Source organism: Pongo pygmaeus, chromosome 19, assembly GCF_028885625.2.
Source record: "Pongo pygmaeus isolate AG05252 chromosome 19, NHGRI_mPonPyg2-v2.0_pri, whole genome shotgun sequence".
Lineage (NCBI taxonomy): Eukaryota > Metazoa > Chordata > Mammalia > Primates > Hominidae > Pongo > Pongo pygmaeus.
Genome location: NC_072392.2, coordinates 583,760 through 604,799, shown reverse-complemented (window position 1 = coordinate 604,799; position 21,040 = coordinate 583,760). Strand labels below are relative to the sequence as shown.

At 56.8% G+C, this 21,040-nt stretch overlaps 1 protein-coding gene across 2 annotated transcripts in view; it reads left to right on the top strand.

The window, feature by feature from the left end:
- Positions 1-15,361, top strand: part of NXN (nucleoredoxin) — a 180,764-nt gene extending 165,403 nt beyond the window's left edge. For both annotated transcript variants that reach the window (XM_054459704.2, XM_054459705.2), the window contains exons 6-8: positions 8,124-8,303; positions 9,676-9,800; positions 13,477-15,361. In XM_054459704.2, the coding sequence (XP_054315679.1) occupies positions 8,124-8,303; positions 9,676-9,800; positions 13,477-13,659 (488 nt within the window). In that variant the 3' untranslated portion in view covers positions 13,660-15,361. The remainder of the gene's footprint in view (positions 1-8,123; positions 8,304-9,675; positions 9,801-13,476) is intronic.
- Positions 15,362-21,040: the final 5,679 nt, after the last annotated feature.

Sequence of the window (21,040 nt, the reverse complement as noted above, 5' to 3'; positions counted from 1 at the left end):
TCCTTCGGTGCCCTGGGCTGAGCCGGGCTGTATGACCCATCCCCATAGGACCACTAAGCTCACCAAGGACCTGGCATTTGGCGTCCCCCCACCTCCTGGTCTCGTGGGAATAACTGGCTTCCAGAGTGCTGGCCCCCCACTCCCAGAGCTTTACGCAGCCTGGGGAATGTGCAGCCATGTGCGCTGCTGAAATTCCTTTTCTAAGGAGACCGTTGTCGACACACCTGGCAAAAGACAGACCCCGTTAGCAGTTGTCTGAGTAATCCTCGGCTGCCAGGGAGCACGGCGCTCTGCAGGGAGGCTTACAGCCCCTTCTCTCTTAGGCCAGGGGCCCTGGCTGGTTTGGCTCCCTTGCTCCAACCTTCAGGGAGGGCAGACGACCTGAGGGCTGTGCAGGGCCTGGAGCAGATGCGGAAGCAGCCAGAGGTGGCAGGCGGCCGAGGGAGGGGCCCGGTGCCAGGCGGCCGGGGTGAGGGCCCTTTGCTCCTCCAGTGTTGAATCCTCTTCTCTGTTTTCCTTCTTCCCTCCTGTGCTACCTCCTCTCGCTCTGCCTTCTCCGCCTCCTTTTCTTTCTTCCTCTTCTGTTTCCCTCCTTCCTCATCCCGTTCCCTTCCTTGACTCTCTTCCTTTGTCCCTTTCAAAAAAATGGACTTGAGGCAGAATCTGTTTATATAAAAATGAAACATTTGGAGATTGTATGTTTCAACCAGAAGACGGGCTGCCTCGAGACCTGCAGAGCGGTTTTGCAGTTCTTTTTTATGTGCTTTGTCTAATTTTTTTTTTTTGAGACAGAGTCTCGCTCTGTCGCCCAGGCTGGAGTGCAATGGCATGATCTCGGCTCACCGCAACCTCCGCCTCCTGGGTTCAAGCAATTCTCCTGCCTCAGCCTGCCGAGTAGCTGGGATTACAGGAGCCCACCACCACGCCCAGCTAGTTTTTGTATTTTTAGTAGAGACGGGGTTTCACCATGTTGGTCAGGCTGGTCTCCACCTCCTGACCTCAGGTGATCCACCTGCCTCAGGCTCCCAAAGTGCCAGGATTACAGGTGTGAGTCACCGCGCCCGGCTTCTTTCCTTAACTCTCTAAGCAGGGGAGTGTTTTGGGGGAGCTGGGAGGAGGGAGGAACGGAAGGACCCGAGGAACAGATTCCAGACATTGGTTGGTGTTTGTCATCCCGTCTAACCCCCACGGCCCTTCAGTTCTGATTTTCATCTGATGTTAATGAGCTAAATAGGCTGCCAGTAAAGAAAATGTAACTAGACATAGATATCTCGCTGTCATCCCACCCAGATTCCTGCCTCAGCAGCACAACTGTTTTCACTTTTCTGAGTCCGTTTTGGTTCCTGCCCACATGCATATGCCCTCACACAGACTCGTGACGTACGCACCACTCACAGACTCGTACACACCACTCACACAGACTTGTACACACCACTCACACAGACTTTTACACACCACTCACAGATTCGTACACACCACTCACAGACTCGTACACACCACTCACAGACTCGTACACACCACTCACACAGACTCGTACACACCACTCACAGACTCGTACACACCACTCACACAGACTCGTACACACCACTCACACAGACTCGTACACACCACTCACAGACTCGTACACACCACTCACACAGACGCGTACACACCACTCACAGACTCGTACCGTACACACGGCCCTCACTGTGCGCTCGGCAGTTTTTCCTAAACAGTGTGGCACAAACATTTGCCACGTCGCTACGGTCTTTGTAAGGACCATTTTCATGATCACGTAATATTTTGCCTGCTGGTGCGTCCTCACTAGCTCTTTCTGTTCTAGAACCTGCTTTTCCTACCATTGCTCCTCCCAGCTCCCAGAAATCTTTGGGGGATTCCTCCTGGCTGCCTCAGATCACGTTGCCATCCAGATGCAGAGAAGGCTGGGGCACAGCCCTGCCCACTCCTCTCTGCCTCCCGGGGTCCTGGAGCCCTTCAGCTTCCTTGCCCCAGCCCCCACCTCCTTCAAAACTCCCTGTCTCGTTGGCAGTGGAAAAGTCACCAGACTAAACTGTGGGACAGTCTCGGCACACCTGGCTTTGAGATGGTTTTAAATACTTGCAACTAGGCTTCTCCTCAGAGAAGAGAGTTTGGAGTTGACTCTTCTGTGTGTTTTGAGGGAGATAGTGAAAGGGGTCTGTAGGCGCCACTCATGTCACAGAGCAGGGGACTCAGGGCCGTGCCCTCTATAGGAACTTAGAGTCCGTGTTCCAAGCCCAGGAGTGTAGCTTGGGATGGTGGAAGCAAAAGTGCGCCAACCCCACCCTTGGCAGACATCACACTGTTGCCGGAACCCTCACTGCGGTCTTGACAGTGTCTCTGCTTTCTGCTTCTTTCGCTAACTTCTTCCAGCCCATCACAGAGGACTCTCTTGATCTCACTAGAGCAAGCTCCCAGTTTTCCGTATGTCTGCCTTCTCACAAGCCAAATAATCAGTTTAGGGATGATTAAAAGAATATAATGGCCGGGTGCGGTGGCTCACACCTGTAATCCCAGCAGTTTGGGAGGCCAAGGTGGGCGGATCACTTGAGGTCCCGAGTTTGAGACCAGCTTGGCCAACATGGCGAAACCCCATCTCTACCAAAAAATAAAAAAATTAGCCAGATGTGGTGGCGGGTGCCTGTAATCCCAGCTACTGGAGAAGCTGAAGCAAGATAATCGCTTGAACCCAGGAGGCGGAGGCTGCAGGGAGCCGAGATCGCACCATTGCATTCCAGCCTGGGCAACAGAATGAGACACTGTCTCAAAAAAAAAAAAAAAAAAAAAAAAAAAAGCTGATTTATAATAGTAGCCAATACTTATAGAATACTTACAATATCAATATACCAGGTACTCTGCTATAAAGTATTTTACACTGGCTGGGCACAGTGGCTCACGCCTGTCATCCCAGCACTTAGGGAGGCTGAGGTAGGCGGATCACCTGAGGCCAGAAGTTCGAGACCAGCCTGGACAATATGGTGAAACCCTATCTCTAGCAAAAATAGAAAAAATTAGCTGGGTGTGGTGGTGGGCGCCTGTAATCCCAACTACTTGGGAGGCTGAAGCGGGAAAATCACTTGAACCCGGGAGGCGGATGTTGCAGTGAGCTGAGGTCGTGCCATTATGCTCCTGCCTGGGGACAAGAACAAGACTCCATCTCAAAAGCAAAACAAAACAAAACAAAACTATTTTACATTAACATCTTGTCTGTTCCTCACAATAAGCAAGTTAAGATAGGAAACTGTCATTGTCTCCATCGGGCAGCTGTGGAAATGAGACTCTGAAAGTTAAGTGAGGCCAGATACGGTGGCTCGTGCCTATAATTCGAACACTTTGGGAGGCTGAGGCGGGCGGATCACTTGAGCCCAGGAGTTTGAGACCAGCCTGGGCAACACAGTGAGACCACATCTCTACAAAAGAAATTAAAAATTAGCCAGGCGTGGTGGCGCACGCCTGTAGTCCCAGCTACTCGGGAGGCTGAGGTGAGAGAATCATTTGAACCCGGGAGGCGGAGCTTGCAGTGAGCCAAGATCACACCATTGCACTCCAGCCTGGGCAATAGAGCAAGACTGTGTCTCAAAAAACAAAACCAAAACAAAAAACATAAAAAAAGGCAGGGAATTGACTTGCCTGGATCTTCCTTGGAATCCCAACTGTACTTTCCCCCAGGCGTCCCAGCCACCCATGCGGGGAAACAAGTTCAGGCAAAGCAGCCATGAGCTCTTCCTTTTTCATTCCCTCCAGAGACTCCCTGTGGGTGTGGGAGTCGTTGGCATAACGGCATCGAGTAGAAGTTTGCCATTGCCTGTAAATTTCCCGTTAGAGGCTTCACCCTGTTTTCTCGTTGGAAGTCTGTATTTCGGACTGGGCACGGTGGCTCACGCCTGTAATCCCAGCACTTTGGGAGGCTGAGGTGGGCGGATCACCTGAGGTCGGGAGTTCGAGACCATCCTGGCCAACATGGTGAAACCCCATCTCTACTAAAAATTAGATGGGTGTGGTGGTATGCACCTGTAACCCCAGCTACTTGGGAGGCTGAGGCAGGAGAATCGCTTGAACCTGGAAGGTGGAGCTTGCAGTGAGCCGAGATCGTGCCCTTACACTCCAGCCTGGGCAACAGAGGGAGACTCCGTCTTGAAAAAAAAAAGTGTGTATTTCAGAGAACCTGCTTCAGGGGCTGGGGGAACAGGGCGTGTGTGAAGGGGGAGAAAGGGAAGTGGTGACTGGTCTCAGCCTTCTCCCCCAGGAGCAGAGGGAGGAGGGTGGTGCAGAAAGCTGCAGGTACAGGACTTCCCCGCCCTGGTTAAGACAGTCCCCATCACAGGTGCTGTGAGGACCCCAGAAGCGTCCCTGGCCTGGCAGAAAGAGCAGCAGCTTCTGTAACAGGTGGATCAGGGTCCTGTCCCCAGCGTAACCACTGCCTGGCTGGGTGACCCCCATTCCCACTGTAACCACTGCCTGGCTGGGTGACCTGGAGGAGGCACCTTGACCATCTGTAAGGGGGAACCCGGTGCTGCCCGCCCCATCTGTGATGAGGATTAGCCAGTGCCATCTGTGCCGTGCCTAGCATAGGGCAGACGGCCGCAGAAGCCAGTTCCCTGTTTCCCGCCCCTGGTTCATCTTTGGAGGGATGTTTGCTCGTCAGGGCTGTAGGCCAAGCTCATCAGGACCAGCTGAGGGGGGGCAGCCTGGCACAGCAGACATGGATGCTTTGCCCGTGCAGGGGCCGAACACGAGTGGCTTCCTTGGAAACCAAGTTGGTTTCTGCTTATGCAGACAGTCACATGGCCCAACACGGCCCGTCCCGGCACACCTCGTCTTAGGAGGAGCCGTTCCTCGGGGGAAGCCCCTGAGTGCTCCTCAGAAGCCAGGTGGGGGCTCCCTGTCCTCGCCCTGCTGTCCTGGGCCCCGCAGGCATGGACTCAAAAGAAGCTGCAGCCACAGTCACCAAAAAGGCCGCTTGGAGGAGGCCCTCGGAGAGCCCTGGGCGCTGAGCTGGGAAATGGGCAGCTTTGCCTTCAGGTTGGCTTCTCCCTCCCCGTCCCCCGTGCCTGCTTCTCTTCCACAGACCCGCTCGGCATCCCACGCCGGGGCACACGCAGGCTGGCCGCGGGGCTTGTCACAGCAGCAGGGGCTCTAGTTTACCCCAGTGCTCATAATTGCCCAATTTCAGAAACACACCAACTCTGAGGAAGGACCTTGCCGGGGGGATTTTGAGAAGGGCGTGTGGTGATGTGGAGGGGCTCCTGTGTGGCCAGCTGTCCCTGTGGTGGCCCTTGGCCCCGGTTCCCTTTGGGCTGCTGCCAGGAGACCAGCCCCCGAGCCTCATGGATGGACACAGCAGGCATGGACCCCGGCCTCAGGGGATAAAATGCAGCCCTGAGGACGTGGCTGGAAATGCCCAGGTTTCTTGTGCGGCAGCACACACAGTGGCTCCTCGCGCGCTGTCCACGCTGAGCACATCCGAAAATCCCCAGCGAGAGCCGGCTGCGTGTGTGTGCGTGTGTGTGCATGTGTGTGCATGTGTGTGTGTCTCCCCAGCACTGAGCGCATCCGAAAATCCCCAGTGAGAGCTGGCTGCGTGTGTGTGTGTGTGTGTGTGTGTGTGTGTGATGCCAGAGTGGCTGTTCTCGAGAGCCCATTCTCTCTGGACCCACTCCCTGACACATCAGCCACTTTGTCTCATAGGTGTGAACATAATGGATTCGTTGATTCCTTTCGAAGGCAGGCATGCCCGCTGTGCTGGTGGCCGCAGCAGGGTACGAAACACGAGGGCCATATGTCTGGTACCTCGGCATCCCCCCCATGGGGAAGGAGAATGTCAGCGGAGCAAATTACTGACCGAATCCTTGGGAATCTATAAATATTAAATTGCTCTGGCTTTCACATAAAATTCAGGCTCTGGGCAGCCCAGGAGGAGAGGCGTCTGGAACGTGCGGGGTGTGGGGGGAGCGGCTGCCAATAGAGAGACAAAGGTCCCTGAAGGGTGGGCCGTGGGTGGGGGCGTGTAGCCCTGGCTGGAGGAGAGGCTGCGGGGAGTGGGGTAAAAATAACAGACACAGAAAACCCACGCGCACCTTGACCACAGTGGGGCTTTCTCTGAGTTTTCATTGAAGGCTCTTTGGTTGGCGTCGCGCGGCTTGTGGTTTGCAGGCAAGCTTTCTGTTACTTTTCTTCCCCAGCCCTGGGGAGGTGGGGAGGCTGGGGTGCAGACGGCGGGGGCTGCAGCCCTGGGGAGGGGGGGGGCCTGGGGTGCAGATGGCGGGGGCGGAAGCCCTGGGGAGGTGAGGAGCTGGGGTGCAGACGGCGGGGGCTGCAGCCCTAGGGAGCGGGGAGCTGGGGTGCAGACGGCGGGGGCTGCAGCCCTGGGGAGGTGGGGAGCTGGGGTGCAGACGGCAGGGGCTGCAGCCCTAGGGAGGGGGGAGTTGGGGTGCAGATGGCGGGGGCTACAGCTCTAGGGAGGGGGGAGCTGGGGTACAGACGGCAGGGGCTGCAGCCCCAGGGAGGGGGGAGTTGGGGTGCAGGTGGTGGGGGCTGCAGCTCTAGGGAGGGGGGAGCTGGGGTACAGACGGCAGGGGCTGCAGCCCTAGGGAGGGGGGAGTTGGGGTGCAGATGATGGGGGCTGCAGCTCTAGGGAGGGGGGAGCTGAGGTACAGACGGCAGGGGCTGCAGCCCTAGGGAGGGGGGAGTTGGGGTGCAGATGGCGGGGGCTGCAGCTCTAGGGAGGGGGGAGCTGGGGTACAGACGGCAGGGGCTGCAGCCCCAGGGAGGGGGGAGTTGGGGTGCAGATGGTGGGGGCTGCAGCTCTAGGGAGGGGGGAGCTGGGGTACAGACGGCAGGGGCTGCAGCTCTAGGGAGGGGGGAGCTGGGGTACAGACGGCAGGGGCTGCAGCCCTAGGGAGGGGGGAGTTGGGGTGCAGATGGTGGGGGCTGCAGCTCTAGGGAGGGGGGAGCTGGGGTACAGACGGCGGGGGCTGCAGCCCTGGGGAGGTGGGAGCTGGGGTGCAGACGGCGGGGGCTGCAGCCCTGGGGAGGTGGGAGCTGGGGTGCAGACGGCGGGGGCTGCAGCCCTGGGGAGGTGGGAGCTGGGGTGCAGACGGCGGGGGCTGCAGCCCTGGGGAGGTGGGAGCTGGGGTGCAGACGGCGGGGGCTGCAGCCCTGGGGAGGTGGGAGCTGGGGTGCAGACGGCGGGGGCTGCAGCCCTGGGGAGGTGGGGAGCTGGGGTGCAGACGGCGGGGGCTGCAGTCAGCTGTCCTCCTCTTCGAGTCGCCTGTGCAGCCAGCCTCAGGTTCCTCCCGGCACTGGCCCTGTGCTCACTGCGGCCGGGTGAGGACCCGTCTTGCATCGGTGGCCACGGCAAGTCCGCCGTGTGGTCACTGCACTGCCTGTTCCGTGTTTGACCCCCTGCAGCTGGGGAGGGTCTTCTGTGTCTTTGGGATCTTTAGGAGACCAGCAGTGAGCGATTGCTCCGATGCGCCACGACCCTGTGCTAAGTTCTTATTTATTTATTTATTTAGAGACAGAGTCTTGCTCTGTTGCCCAGGCTGGAGTGTAGTGGTGCAATCCTGGCTCACTGCAACCTCCGCCTCCCGAGTTCGAGCAATTCTCCTGGCTCAGCCTCCTGAGTAGCTGGGACTACGGGCGCCTGCCACCACACCCAGCTAGTTTTTGTATTTTTAGTAGAGACGGGGTTTCACCATGTTGGCCAGGCTGGTCTCGAACTCCTGACCTCAAGTGATCCGTCCACCTCAGCCTCCCAAACTATAAGTTCTTTAACTGCGTGAACTCATTGATCTTTCCGTAGCGGAATAAGGTAGGAATGACAACACACTCATCAGGTTGCAGCTGGGGATCCTGAGGCCCTGAAAGACGAAGGTGACAGGTTACAGGCTGACCCGAGGGGGTTCCATGGCTCCCCCTGGCCAGGCCTGGATTTTCCCCAGGCTTGGTGACTTTAGACCTGGCCTCTTCATTGTGAGCCTGTACCAGGTCCTCAGTGGGCTCCACCACGGTCGGGGGGACCCTGGGCTGGACCCCGTGAGCCTTCTGCCAGGCAGGGCCTGCATCTCCCAGGCCGGTGGCCAAGCACCTCCTCTTCCCTGCAGGCATCCCCACGCTCATCGTGCTGGACCCGCAGGGCGAGCTGATCACGCGGCAGGGGCGGGTGGAGGTGCTGAACGACGAGGACTGCCGGGAATTCCCCTGGCACCCCAAGCCCGTGCTGGAGCTCTCCGACTCCAACGCCGCGCAGCTCAACGAGGGCCCCTGCCTCGTCCTTTTTGTAGGTATGAAGCTCACGGGGGCTGGGGGGCGGGACAGGAGGGGCCTCACTTGGGAGGAGCCTGTCTCAGCCGCTTCTCTCTGTCACCAGCAGTGCAAGCCTGGGCCTTTGTCTCTCCCCGAAGCCTTGCTTTTGACCCCAATGATTTATTCATGGCTGGCCCCTGTGGGAGCTGCAGCTGCACTTTCCCTCCTAGCTGCTCCCCAGCTGCCAGCTGGGCAGAATAGGTCAGGCCGGGAGGATGCCCTCGGGCCCCCCATGCGCAGACCTGTTGTTGGAAAGGGCAGGTGGCACACACAGCAGCTGCGGGGGCTGGGCCCCTCTGGCCAAGGCTCACCAAGGCTGCTTCTGCAGATCCTCTGTGCTCGGAAGAGCTGCTCCAGCCCGGTGGCTGCCCTAGCTCCTTTGCCCTCACCTGTACCTCCCCGTCTCCCATCTCACCCACTCTGAGCTCCGCGGGTAACTGCCCAGCCGGGCCAGGGGGACACAGGCGCACCCACGCCAGGCTCCCTGCAGTCTGATGAGATGACCCTGGTTCCTTTTGCAAAACCTGGCCCTCTGCCTTGGACTTGTGGCTCCCCTCCAACAACTCAAAATTACTGCACGAGGCCGGGCGCAGCGGCTCACGCCTGTAATCCCAGCACTTTGGGAGGCCGAGGTGGGTGGATCACCTGAGGTCAGGAGTTCGAGACCAGGCTGACCAACATGGTGAAACCCCGTCTCTACTAAAAATACAAAAAAATTAGCCAGGCACATTGGCTCACGCCTGTAATCCCACCTACTCGAGAGGCTGAGACACGAGAATCTCTTCAACTGGGGAGGCAGAAGCTGTAGTGAGCCCAGATGGCACCACTGCACTCCAGCCTGGGCACCAGAGCAAGACTCTGTCTCAAAAAAAAAAAAAAAAAAAAGCCGCTGACCAGACCACAGTCCTCACCCCCTCCCGCTCGCCACCGGTTCTTCTGCCATTTTCACTAGGAAGTCGGAGGGCGGAGGTGGTGGCTTCTTAGTCTGTGGCTGAAAGAAACACTAGCAGGCGCCTCAGGTCCTGGCTTAGGGGAAGCTCAGCCTCTCAGGCGGGTTTGTGAGGAATTCACTGGGAAGACTGTCTACCTGGGGCAGCAGAGCTGCTCAGTGAGGCGGGTTCCTCCCGGGGAGCCTGGCGCAGGAGAGCACTGTGAGCTTTGCTGCTGGGACACTTGTGCACACACCCCCATGCGTGCAGGAAGCAAGACCTGTATCCAAGGGGAAGTTCATTTCCGTTCAGGGGTGCTCAGGCGGGCGTTTCTGCAGCTCAGGCCCCCTCGGCGGGTGCCGCTCTGTTTGACAAGCCAGTGTCTCTCCCCGTCTTTTTCTCCCCCCGACTCCAATCACAGATTCTGAGGATGACGGAGAGTCCGAGGCGGCCAAGCAGCTGATTCAGCCGATAGCTGAGAAAATCATTGCCCAGTACAAAGCTAAAGAGGAAGACGCACCACTTCTGTTCTTCGTAGCCGGGGAGGTGAGTGCGGAGGAGGGGCTTGGCCCAGGGCTGGCTCGGCTGGTTCGTAGCCGGGGAGGTGAGTGCGGAGGAGGGGCTTGGCCCAGGGCTGGCTCGGCTGGTTCGTAGCCGGGGAGGTGAGTGCGGAGGAGGGGCTTGGCCCAGGGCTGGCTCAGCTGGTTCGTAGCCGGGGAGGTGAGTGCGGAGGAGGGGCTTGGCCCAGGGCTGGCTCAGCTGGTTCGTAGCGTAGCCGGGGAGGTGAGTGCGGAGGAGGGGCTTGGCCCAGGGCTGGCTCAGCTGGTTCGTAGCCGGGGAGGTGAGTGTGGAGGAGGGGCTTGGCCCAGGGCTGGCTCAGCTGGTTCGTAGCGTAGCCGGGGAGGTGAGTGCGGAGGAGGGGCTTGGCCCAGGGCTGGCTCAGCTGGTTCGTAGCCGGGGAGGTGAGTGTGGAGGAGGGGCTTGGCCCAGGGCTGGCTCAGCTGGTTCGTAGCCGGGGAGGTGAGTGCGGAGGAGGGGCTTGGCCCAGGGCTGGCTCAGCTGGTTCGTAGCGTAGCCGGGGAGGTGAGTGCGGAGGAGGGGCTTGGCCCAGGGCTGGCTCAGCTGGTTCGTAGCCGGGGAGGTGAGTGTGGAGGACGGGCTTGGCCCAGGGCTGGCTCAGCTGGTTCGTAGCCGGGGAGGTGAGTGCGGAGGAGGGGCTTGGCCCAGGGCTGGCTCAGCTGGTTCGTAGCCGGGGAGGTGAGTGTGGAGGAGGGGCTTGGCCCAGGGCTGGCTCGGCTGGTTCGTAGCGTAGCCGGGGAGGTGAGTGCGGAGGAGGGGCTTGGCCCAGGGCTGGCTCAGCTGGTTCGTAGCGTAGCCGGGGAGGTGAGTGCGGAGGAGGGGCTTGGCCCAGGGCTGGCTCAGCTGGTTCGTAGCCGGGGAGGTGAGTGTGGAGGACGGGCTTGGCCCAGGGCTGGCTCAGCTGGTTCGTAGCGTAGCCGGGGAGGTGAGTGTGGAGGAGGGGCTTGGCCCAGGGCTGGCTCAGCTGGTTCGTAGCCGGGGAGGTGAGTGCGGAGGAGGGGCTTGGCCCAGGGCTGGCTCAGCTGGTTCGTAGCGTAGCCGGGGAGGTGAGTGCGGAGGAGGGGCTTGGCCCAGGGCTGGCTCAGCTGGGACTTCTGGCACAGGAGTGATCCTGGCCCCAGGGTTGCCTGAAAGGACCCCAGGGTCAGGGCTGCCTGTGCTTCTGAGAGAGCCCACAGACAAACGTGGCAAGGAAAGGTGGCCATTCGCCATGGAAAACCATTCCCTCCCCTGCTGCTTCCTCTTCCCGTCCTCGCTCGGCAGCCTCAGGTCAGCAGGGAGCGGTCCCCGGGCTGCTTCCCGCCTGAGCGGCTGGGGAGAGTGGCCGTGGCTGCAAAGTGTGATCCACACCTCCTCCCTCCGTGCTGGGTCACAACCAGGCCCTTGAGTCTTTGCAAAATGCTGGGTTTGTGCCTCCGCGCTGTTTGCAGTGGGCGGATCTCGTGAGAGGGATCCTGGCTGGGGCTACCGCTTGTACCTGCAGTCACCCAGCCAGCCCGGTGAGTGCTGAAGTTGGAAATTGCTGCCGCTTCCCGTCTGTTTCACCCACGCTGTCCCTTTGAGGTCTCCAGCGGGGCTGGACCAGCCAGGAGACTCATCCCAGGGTGGGAAAGGGGGGCTCTCAGCAGAGCGCCCTCCCGCAGGTGCCCAGTTATCCGGGGCCTGGAACCCTGCACCCTGAACCCTGCAGACAGGGGCGTCTCTGCGACTCAGCACAGGTGCAGGCTCTCGTTCTTGAGCTCCTCCAGCCCGGGAGCCTCCTCCACGCCTGTGCCGCCGCCTCCCCACCCCACCCCACCGACCGAGAGACAGTTTTGGAGGCCGCTCCCGCCCCCTGCCCTCTGTCCACCCATCTGTACCTCCAGCTGGTCAGAGCCCTGTGCTGATTTCACGCTGTGTTTGGATCCCAGGAGAGGCACGGAGGAGGCAGGCGGCAGCCAGACACCCTGTGCCACCCATTCATCACCTCAGCCCCCGGCCCTGCCCAGCACCTGGGTCCTTCCCAGGCGGCTCCAGTCACCTGCTCGGCCCGGGGGTGGAGGGGAGCAAAGAGGCTCACAGGCCCTGCCTCGGGGCGGCACCAGCCACTGCACACCAAGCCCACCCCCAGGGAGGCTGCGCCGCACACAGTGACTCCAACCCCTGCAGAATGGCTGTGAGAAAAGATGGCTGCAGCACAGCAGGGGCCGGGCACGGGCGGGGGCGGCCTTGAGAGGTGCCACGTCTGGAAGGAGCATTTGCAGGTTTTCCATACGCCAGGCACGGAGCCGCATATTTCACCTGGGCTGCCTCCTTCGGTCCTGGCTCTCTGGCTGGGAACGTAGTCGCTGTCCTGTTTCACAGGGGAGGGAGGCAAGGTTCAGAGTGGACGAGGGGCTGCTCCGAGGCAGTTTGCCGGCTCCCGTCTGGCTGGGCTGGGCTTTGTGTCTCCAAAAAATATACAAAAATTAGCCAGGCATGGTGCTGCATGGCTGGAGTCCCAGCTACTCAGGAGGCTGAAGTGGGAGGATCGCTTGAGCCTAGGAGGTGGAGGCTGCAGTGAGCTATGATTGTGCCACTGCACTCCAGCTGGGGCGACAGAAAGAGACTCTATCTCCAAAAAAAAAAAAAAAGTAGCTCTCTTACAAATCCTTTCTCCTTGTCTTTGGATTTCTGTGTTTGCCTTGGTATCTGCATGAGGCTGTCTCTATTAGGGAAATTCACCAGGACAGCTGCTGGGAATGTAGGATAAAGTGTCAGCTTCCTTCTCAGATAAGTAGTGAGGCAGTGTAAGCTTCCACAGTGCTTAAGCAGCCCTGTGTTCTGAACTGGCTGGCTGTGCAGCTCCTGTCCTGTCTGTCTTCTGAACTGGCTGGCTGTGCAGCTCCTGTCCTGTCTTCTGAACTGGCTGGCTGTGCAGCGAGCTGTCTCTGTTTAAAAACATTCCAGAGGTGAAGTCCAGACTGGCCTCAGATAACCCACAGTGGGGCTGCAAATCATTGATAGTTGGTTACAGAAATAAACAATCGGAGGCTATGACATTTCTCGACTGGCACGGTGGCTCACACCTGTAATCCTAGCACTTTGGGGAGGCCGAGGAGGGCGGATCACCTGAGGTCAGGAGTTCGAGACCAGCCTGGCTAACATGGTGAAACTCCATCTCTACTAAAAATGTAAAAAATTAGCCGAGTATGGTGGGCGCCTGTAGTCCCAGCTACTCAAGAGGCTGAGGCAGGAGAATTGCTTAAACCCAGGAGGCAGAGAGGTTGCAGTGAGCCAAGATCGTGCCATTGCACTCCAGCCTGGGTGACAGAGCGAGACTTCATCTCAAAAAAAAAAAAAAAAAAAAAAAGAATGTGACATTTCTAAAATGCTGAGGACGTATTAAAATGGTGTTGATGCTAATAAATACATAAATAATTAAATACAGATGACTTACCTAGTGGTTTGCAGGGCAGATGCAAAGAGATAATTTTACAAAGCAGCCCCTTCCTCCGGAAGGCAGGGCAGGGTTCCCTCCTTCCCATGCTGGGAGCCCCCTGCTTGGGAAACGCCTACTCCTCAGGGTGCGGGAGCTACCACACCTGGGGAGACTGGGCCCAGGGGACTCTCCCCGTCCTTTCTTTAAAACTTCTTGGTTTTCTCTCCCTCCTGACGGCTTCAGGATGACATGACTGACTCCCTGCGAGATTACACCAACCTGCCCGAGGCTGCCCCTTTGCTCACCATCCTGGACATGTCAGCCCGGGCCAAGTACGTGATGGACGTGGAGGAGATCACCCCCGCCATTGTGGAGGCCTTTGTGAATGACTTCCTAGCAGAGAAGCTTAAACCAGAGCCCATCTAGCGTGGCTGCAGCCTCCTGAGACGTTATTTAAAACTCAGCCTTCTCCTCCTCCTCCTCCTCCTTCCTTCCGCCTTTGGACTTACCCAGCGTGCCCCGAATCACACCACCCAAGTGTCCAGCCTCTCTGTGGTGCCTTGTTTCTGCATTAAACTCCTCAGCCAGCACCCTGGAGTGCGGAATCAGCAGCGGCAGAATCCACCGTGTTTGGAGACTCTGTTTGGGAGCATGGGATGGCCGAGGGTCCGGCTAGAGTGGGGCTGCATCACTCTTGCAAAGTCACTAGCTTTTGGTGAAGGATCTCCCAGGGTGTCTGGGGCAGAGTGAGCGTGGAGGGCCAGTGGGTCCCGCTCGGGCTCTGACTCTGGCCTCAGCACACGCAGAGCCCCGGACGGCCAGAGGGGAACCGCCGGGTGACACCTGCGTGGAGGCTGAGCTGAGAAAGGGCCTTAAGTGACACGGTCTTTCTCGGTCTGAGAGAAAAGCAGCCCACTCATGTGTTCTCAGGCAGGGGATCTCCAAATGCAAAAGGAAGCTTGTAGAGGTTTTTTGGGTGAGAAAAAAAGTGTAGCTAAGGTAATGGTTCATATAGTAACGGCGTATTTTTACGGAGCTCCCACCTCCTGATGAGCTTCTCATTCCTTGCTTTTCTTCCTTGACCCTGAAGTCTCTGCTGCTCATACAAACAGCCCCCACGACCTTGAAATTCTGTTAACGAATCCTTCTCTTTGGACATCTTCCCAAGAAACTTAGCCCTGAGTCCTAGGAGGAGCATCTCCGAACCAGCACAGACCTCTGACTCCACCCAGCTGTGTGCCCAAGGCCCCTGATCTCTGCTGAGGTGCCCACGCCCATGTTCGATCACCCCTGCCATTCCCTTTTATTTTTTTTTTTTGAGATGGAGTCTCGCTCTGTCGCCCAGGCTGGAGTGCAGTGGTGCCATCTCAGCTCACTGCAACCTCCGCCCCCAAGGTTCAAGTGATTCTCCTGCCACAGCCTCCCAAGTAGCTGGGATTACAGGCGAGCGCCACCGCACCCAGCTAATTTTTGTATTTTTAGTAGAGACGGGGTGTGAAACATGTTGGCCAGGCTGGTCTCGAACTGCTGACCTCAGGTGATCCGCCTGCCTCAGCCTCCCAAAGTGCTGGGATTACAGGCGTGAGCCACTGTGCGCGGCCCCCTTTTCTTTTCAAAGCAGAACTACAAAGATGAGAAATTACCAGAAGCCTCGCCTTTTCCTAAGCACCAGCAGAAGGAGCTGTGCCCCGGGATGGAGTGAGGGTGGAGGGCGCGTCAGCCACGGGTGGGCTTTGTGTCACCTTGTATCGGCCCAGGTAGGTTGTTGGCCTCTTACTTGGGCTGACCTGACCCCCGAAAGAGAAACAAACAACTCTGTTCTCAGGACCGGGGATGGACGGCTTCAGCCAAGTGTTTTAGCCTCGCTCACTCAGGTATCAGGGACTTTAAAGCACCCTGGGCCTTACCCTCGGCCCCACTCAGCACTCTGCCAACCAAGACCATTGATTTGGAAAATCTGGTCCCCACCCACTAATGAGCTGTTGACACTGTTGTTCCTTGCTGAATTGGATTGTTGACTTGTAGTTCAGAGGCGTACAACTAGTTGGCGATTAGACTTGTTATGTGATGTTACCAGCCTGAAATGCGATCGCCCAGTAGGAAATAAAGCAGGCATCTCTGGACCTCATCTGCCACTGGGCCTTTGCTGTCCTTAATCACAAAAGTCTTTTTTGCCTGTGGTCCTGTGCTCTATCGGGGCGGGCAGTGGAGGATACCTGTAGCTGGGAGCTGTGTCCTAGGAGTTTTGAGACCCCCAGGATGTAGCATCTGTCACATCTTGTTGGTTTCTGGCAGCCAGGAAGCTCATTTGGATGACCGTGGCAGAGGCAGATCGCTCCCGGAGCCCTGGCCACCGTCTCTCCTGGTTTTGACTTGGCCCTGGACGGAGGGTGAATCCTCAGAACGCGTACCTTGTTGTGAACATTCTTGCCCATTTCCTCCCTCCAGGGGAGCCGAGTCCTCTGAAGCCTGAGAAAGCTGGTTGGGAAAACAGGAGGAATCATGCACGGGTCTCCTTGTGAAGAATGGGCCAAGTGTGGGAGCCGCTTAAACCCAGCTTGTCCCAGGCTCAAGGCTTCTCTGGGAACGCTGCCAGAGTCTCCCTTAGGGGTTGGGGTGGGTGGGATGAATGTGGGAGACGGCAGGATTTCTGTCCATGTATCGTGATGGCCTCGGAGGAAAGGTGGGTTCTCTTAGCAGCTGCTTACCTTTGGGGCAGAAGGAACAAAGTCCAGCGAAGGGGGTTGCCCTAAGTCATTGCAACTGGATTTTTGACACCAGAATTCCCCTTTTAGAGTGGATCTGTAGCTTCCTTAAGATCCTTGGGGAAGGTTTTCTCCAAAGGTTCAGGTTTATACAGTGACTACTTTGTGGGAAACCGTTAGGGAAGAATCACTTCTGAGTGTCAGAGATCGATAGTGAGAGATCACGGATGCAGGCGAAGTGGGTGGCATGATAATCCCCACCAAGCAGCTCCACCTTCAGATTCTTGTTGCTAATTGGAAGCAGGTTCAGCACCAGCTGTGGCATATTCAAGGGCTTCCTCCGGCAGCCAGGAAAACCAGGCCCTGCAGGTGGAGGCTGGGGGCGGCTGTGAAAACGCCGCTCTGGGGTTCCCAGATTTGTGTTTACCACAGTGACTTCCAGATCCCACCTACCCATCCTCACAACAGCTATGAGGGGTTTTTTTTTTTTTGAGACAGAGTCTTGTTCTGTCGCCCTGGCTAGAGTGCAGTGTCATGATCCCAGCTCACAGGTTCAAGCCATTCTCCTGCCTCAGTCTCCCAAGTAGCTGAGATTACAGGCGACACCATCATGCCCGACTAATTTTTGTATTTTTAGTAGAGACGGGGTTTCGCCATGTTGGCCAGGATGGTCTCGAACTCCTGACCTCAGGTGATCCGCCCACCTCGGCCTCCCAAAGTGCTGGGATTACAGGCGTGAGCCACCGCACCCGGCCTGTTGTTGTTGTTGTTTTTTAACCTGTCTCCCCAACATTAAAAATCTGTTTAAGAAAAAGGGTATGTTTTCCACATTGAATTCCTAATTGGGAAAAAAAAAAATTAAAAAAAGAGAAAAGGGTATGTTTGGGACCGGCATGTACAGCAGATGAAAACCAGCTTCTTTTCCAGAGCGAGGTGACTTCCTGCTCTTGCTTTTCGCTCCTTGGTACGTCCTTGAAATCAACGGCCATCACTTACCAGAACACAGGGAGCGAGTACTGTGTTGGCATCGGCCAAGCTTCAAATAGTAATTTTCAGCCAGACTTTGTTTTTTCCTGTTGCCTAATTAAAGACACTGAAAAGCTGTTCTCCCCTCCTGCTGCCTTGTTCTAGGACAGCAAACTGAATTCGGCAACAATACAGACGGAGCCGGATGTGGCCCAGGAGCAGATCCGCGGGACCTAACATGGTGTTGCACCGTGCAGCTTAGGGAGGAAACCAATGTATGAGAGGACACACGTGTAGGAACCCTGCACACTGGGAATCGTAGTACTGGGAGGGCCCTGAGCGAGGGCACACGCTGTTGACGGTGCCATTGCCCCGAGCAGGCCCATGTGTTGTGCACGCTGTGGGTGGCTGTGCACACAGGCCTGGAGGTTCAGGAGTAGCACTGAGCAGGGGGCCGTGAGCTCAAAGGATCTTTCCCGTTTGCCCCAAAGCAGCTGAATGAGAGAAGCGGGCACTTGGCTACACCCCTCACTGCTGCCGCCGACAGACGAGAGCACATGCCCTGCTTCCTCCAGGCTGCGGCTGCTCAAGAGAAAATTCTTTGGGAACAAATAGCTGTTGACCATTAGCTTCATTAGTGCTGGGAATATAACACGAGGGCGTTCTAGGTACACCTTGTATGTGAGCACATGAAGACAGGTAAGTGTACTTACTGCTATTTTTCAAGGTGTGTGTCTCACCCCCTTGGTGCTTTGGGACACTTCCCAAGCCCGAGAATGTGTTAGGAGGTTTGGGTGGAACTGTTGGGTTTCTGTTAAATGATACACAACTGGTGAAAGACTCTGTCCCCAGGTCTGTAGGCCAGTGTGCAATCCAGAGGCAGAGAAGGCCTCCAGTCCGGATTCCGGGTGCTTATGCCTCACACACGAGGAAGTCACCCACATGTGCTAGAACGAAGATACAGTAGGAGACGTGATCTCAGGGCCAAAGAATCCATCTCTCTTGAATGTCAGAGGACATGGAAGTCCTGTCCCCAATCAGGGAAGAGCCACTTGGCAGGCCTGCAGTCAGTACACCCTGCCCTCGGCATCTCAGAGGAGCAGGGAAGGGAGGCTGAGGCCAGAGCTTGCTGCAGCCATCAGCTCCTCCCTCCCCAACCTGGTTCCCTGTTCCCCTCCTGCATTTTTGTTTTTTTTAAGACAAGAGTTTTACTTTTGTCACCCAGGCTGGACTGCAGTGGCACGATCTGGCTCACTGCAACCTCCGCCTTCCACATTCAAGCAAGTTTCCTGTCTCAGCCTCCCAAGTAGCTGGGACTACAGGCGCCCGCCACCACGCCGGGCTAATTTTTGTATTTTTAGTAGAGACGGGGTGTCGCCATGTTTGCCAGGCTGATCTCAAACTCCTGACCTCGTGATCCGCCCGCCTCGGCCTCCCAGAGTGCTAGGATGACAGGCGTGAGCCACCGCGCCTGGCCCCTTTCCTGCATTTTGAGGAAGCAGCAGTGTTGGTCCTGGCCCATGAGAACTCAGACTTCAACTGAGAAAAGTGGCTCTTCCCTACACAACAGTCCAGGAAGCCGGATATTGGGAGTGTGGTGAGAAGAGAACTGACCCATCCATAAGCTATTCCGGATTCTCCGTCACTCTCAGCCGCGGAGCATCAGCCAGGCTTCCTGAAGCTTCGGGAGGACCTGGCTTCAGCTGCTGTCTCAGCTGCTCGAATGTAACATGGTTCCATAGTTCAGACTTCAGTCATCCTGAGCAATAAACCAGCTCATCCACTTGGCTCCTAGCTTATTACATGTGTGCACTCACTGCACTGATGAAGACAGGAAACACGGCAGGCACAGTGGCTCACGCCTGGCATCCCAACACTTCCGAGGCTGAAGCAGGAGGATAGCTTGGGGCCGGGAGTTCAAGACTAGCCTAGGCCACATGGCAAAACCCCATCTAAAAAAAAAGAAAAGAAAAGAAAACAGAGGAAACACAATCGTGGAATTTTTAAGGTGGCAACATGTTTTCTTAAAAACAGGTGAGCCTGTCAGGTCTGCTCCTGAGGGAGAGGTGGCTTGGTCAAGAGGGCAGCCCCAGGCCCTGCAGTGCAGCTGGTGATTGTCAGCACAAAGCCCTGGAACCTCGGATGGGGTGTGTGTCTGAGGGCTGTGCGTGGTAGAACGGCAAAAGTGGGGCTAAGTGTGGCCCGGCGTGGCTGGTGCGGACATCTGGGGTTGCTGTTAACCCCGGGGCAAGCGGTGGAAGGTCCCAGGTGAACGGCGGGTCCCCAGAGGTCTGTTTCTCCTCTGGACCTTAATGACCAGGCTCCCAGCCAGGAGCCAGCGGCTGGGGCAAGGGGAGAGTGATTCCAGCGCCCTCCGCCCCGAAGCAGGAACTGAAGGGCCAGCCGGTGGGCGCCCAGCGTGAGCTCCAGGCACATCTGGACACCTGTGCTTTGCCCAGAGTTGCTTTTTCAGAGGCTCCAGTCACAGGGAAAAATTGTGCCGGTTTTTCCTGCTATTTCTCGTTTGTCCTCTTTCACCTCCGTTTTTGGTCCCATGTCTTCTGTACTCCGGATTCTTTCTTCTGAGGTGTGGTCTGGGACAATCTGGATGGGTCTCCGACTTTAACACCCTGGAGCACAGACAGCTTGCAAAATGCTCTCTGGTGGAGGGAGACTTCACTCCATCTTCTTTTCCTCCCTTTTCAACGATTTAAATCCAGGAAAAAATCGCAGCCCCGCCCTTCAGCACTGGGGTGGTTTTGGAGGCGTCGCCTGCCACCTCCTGGCAGACACCACTGTGACAGCTACACCACCACACAAAGGCGCGGAAGCGTGGCCAACATCCTGACACTGTTTGTCTCGGCCAAGCAGTGTTTTTCTTGTCAGATATGGCTCGTTTTTTATTCCTGTTTACTGGAGAAATGGTGACAGAACAAATGTCGGCCTCAAAACTGAGAATTCAAGGTAGTGATTTTCCAAAATCACTCAGCAAATAACAACCATCTGCTCCCCTGTATTCACTGAAGAAAGGACAATTTGCCTCCGTCCTGCACCCTCCCTCGTCCCTACTAAATTATACCCATGAATATATAAAGTGAACTCAAGGCACCGCATACAAGCCACGGACTCTAAAGCAACGGGATGTAAATTTCTTTTCCCTCTTACACCCAGGATAAAATGGACTCAAGAACTACTTGTCAGTGTTGGCCGGGCGCGGTGGCGCATGCCTGTAATCCCAGCACTTTGGGAGGCCGAGGTGGGCAGATCACGAGGTCAGGAGATCGAGACCATCCTGGCTAACATGGTGAAATCCCGTCTCTACTAAAAAATACAAAAAATTAGCCGGGCGTGGTGGTGGGCACCTGTAGTCTCAGCTACTCGGGAGGCTGAGGCAGGAGAATGCTGTGAACCCGGGAGGCGGAGCTTGCAGTGAGCGGAGATCCTGCCACTGTGCTCCAGCCTGGGCGACAGAGGGAGACTCTGTCTCAAAAAAAAAAAAAAAAAAGAATTACTTTCCAGTGTTTACATTGCTTTTTCTAAACAAGGACAAGGTAATACATGGTTTATTCTTTCACTGTTATTCTGTAACGAGTCAGTGGGACCGGGGAACAAATCCCAGGAGATTGGTTTTAGGCTGGAAAGATGTGAGCTTCCTTTTCGTGACTCCTGCTTCTTGAGCACTGTCCTGAGGTGTCTGGGGAGACTGGAGTGGGATGGATTTGCGTTCTCCAGGCTGCCTTTCCGCCTGTCCTCTCTGCTCCAGCCTTTGGGAGCAGTGTTGGGGGGGCCACTTGCATCACCCATTCATGTGGAGCTCTGGGCAGGCCCAGACCACAGTGGGGCTCCAGAGCAGATGTTCAAATATTCAAATGTTAGCCTGGGAGGACACTGTCCCTGCAAACACCCCTCCTCTGGCACATGCCAGAGCAATCCCAACCTGCCCCTTGGCACGTGAATCATGCTTGGTCATTTGGTTTTACTAGGAAGAGGGAGTTTGACTAGGAAGTTGGGGGAGTAGAAGAGAAAGAAGGGGTGGAGGCATGGTTTCTCCTGGGCACACCAGCAACACACTTGACCTCCCTGGAGTGAGCAGTGTCCAAACCATTACGGGGACCGCTGGGCAGAAGGGTGTGGGG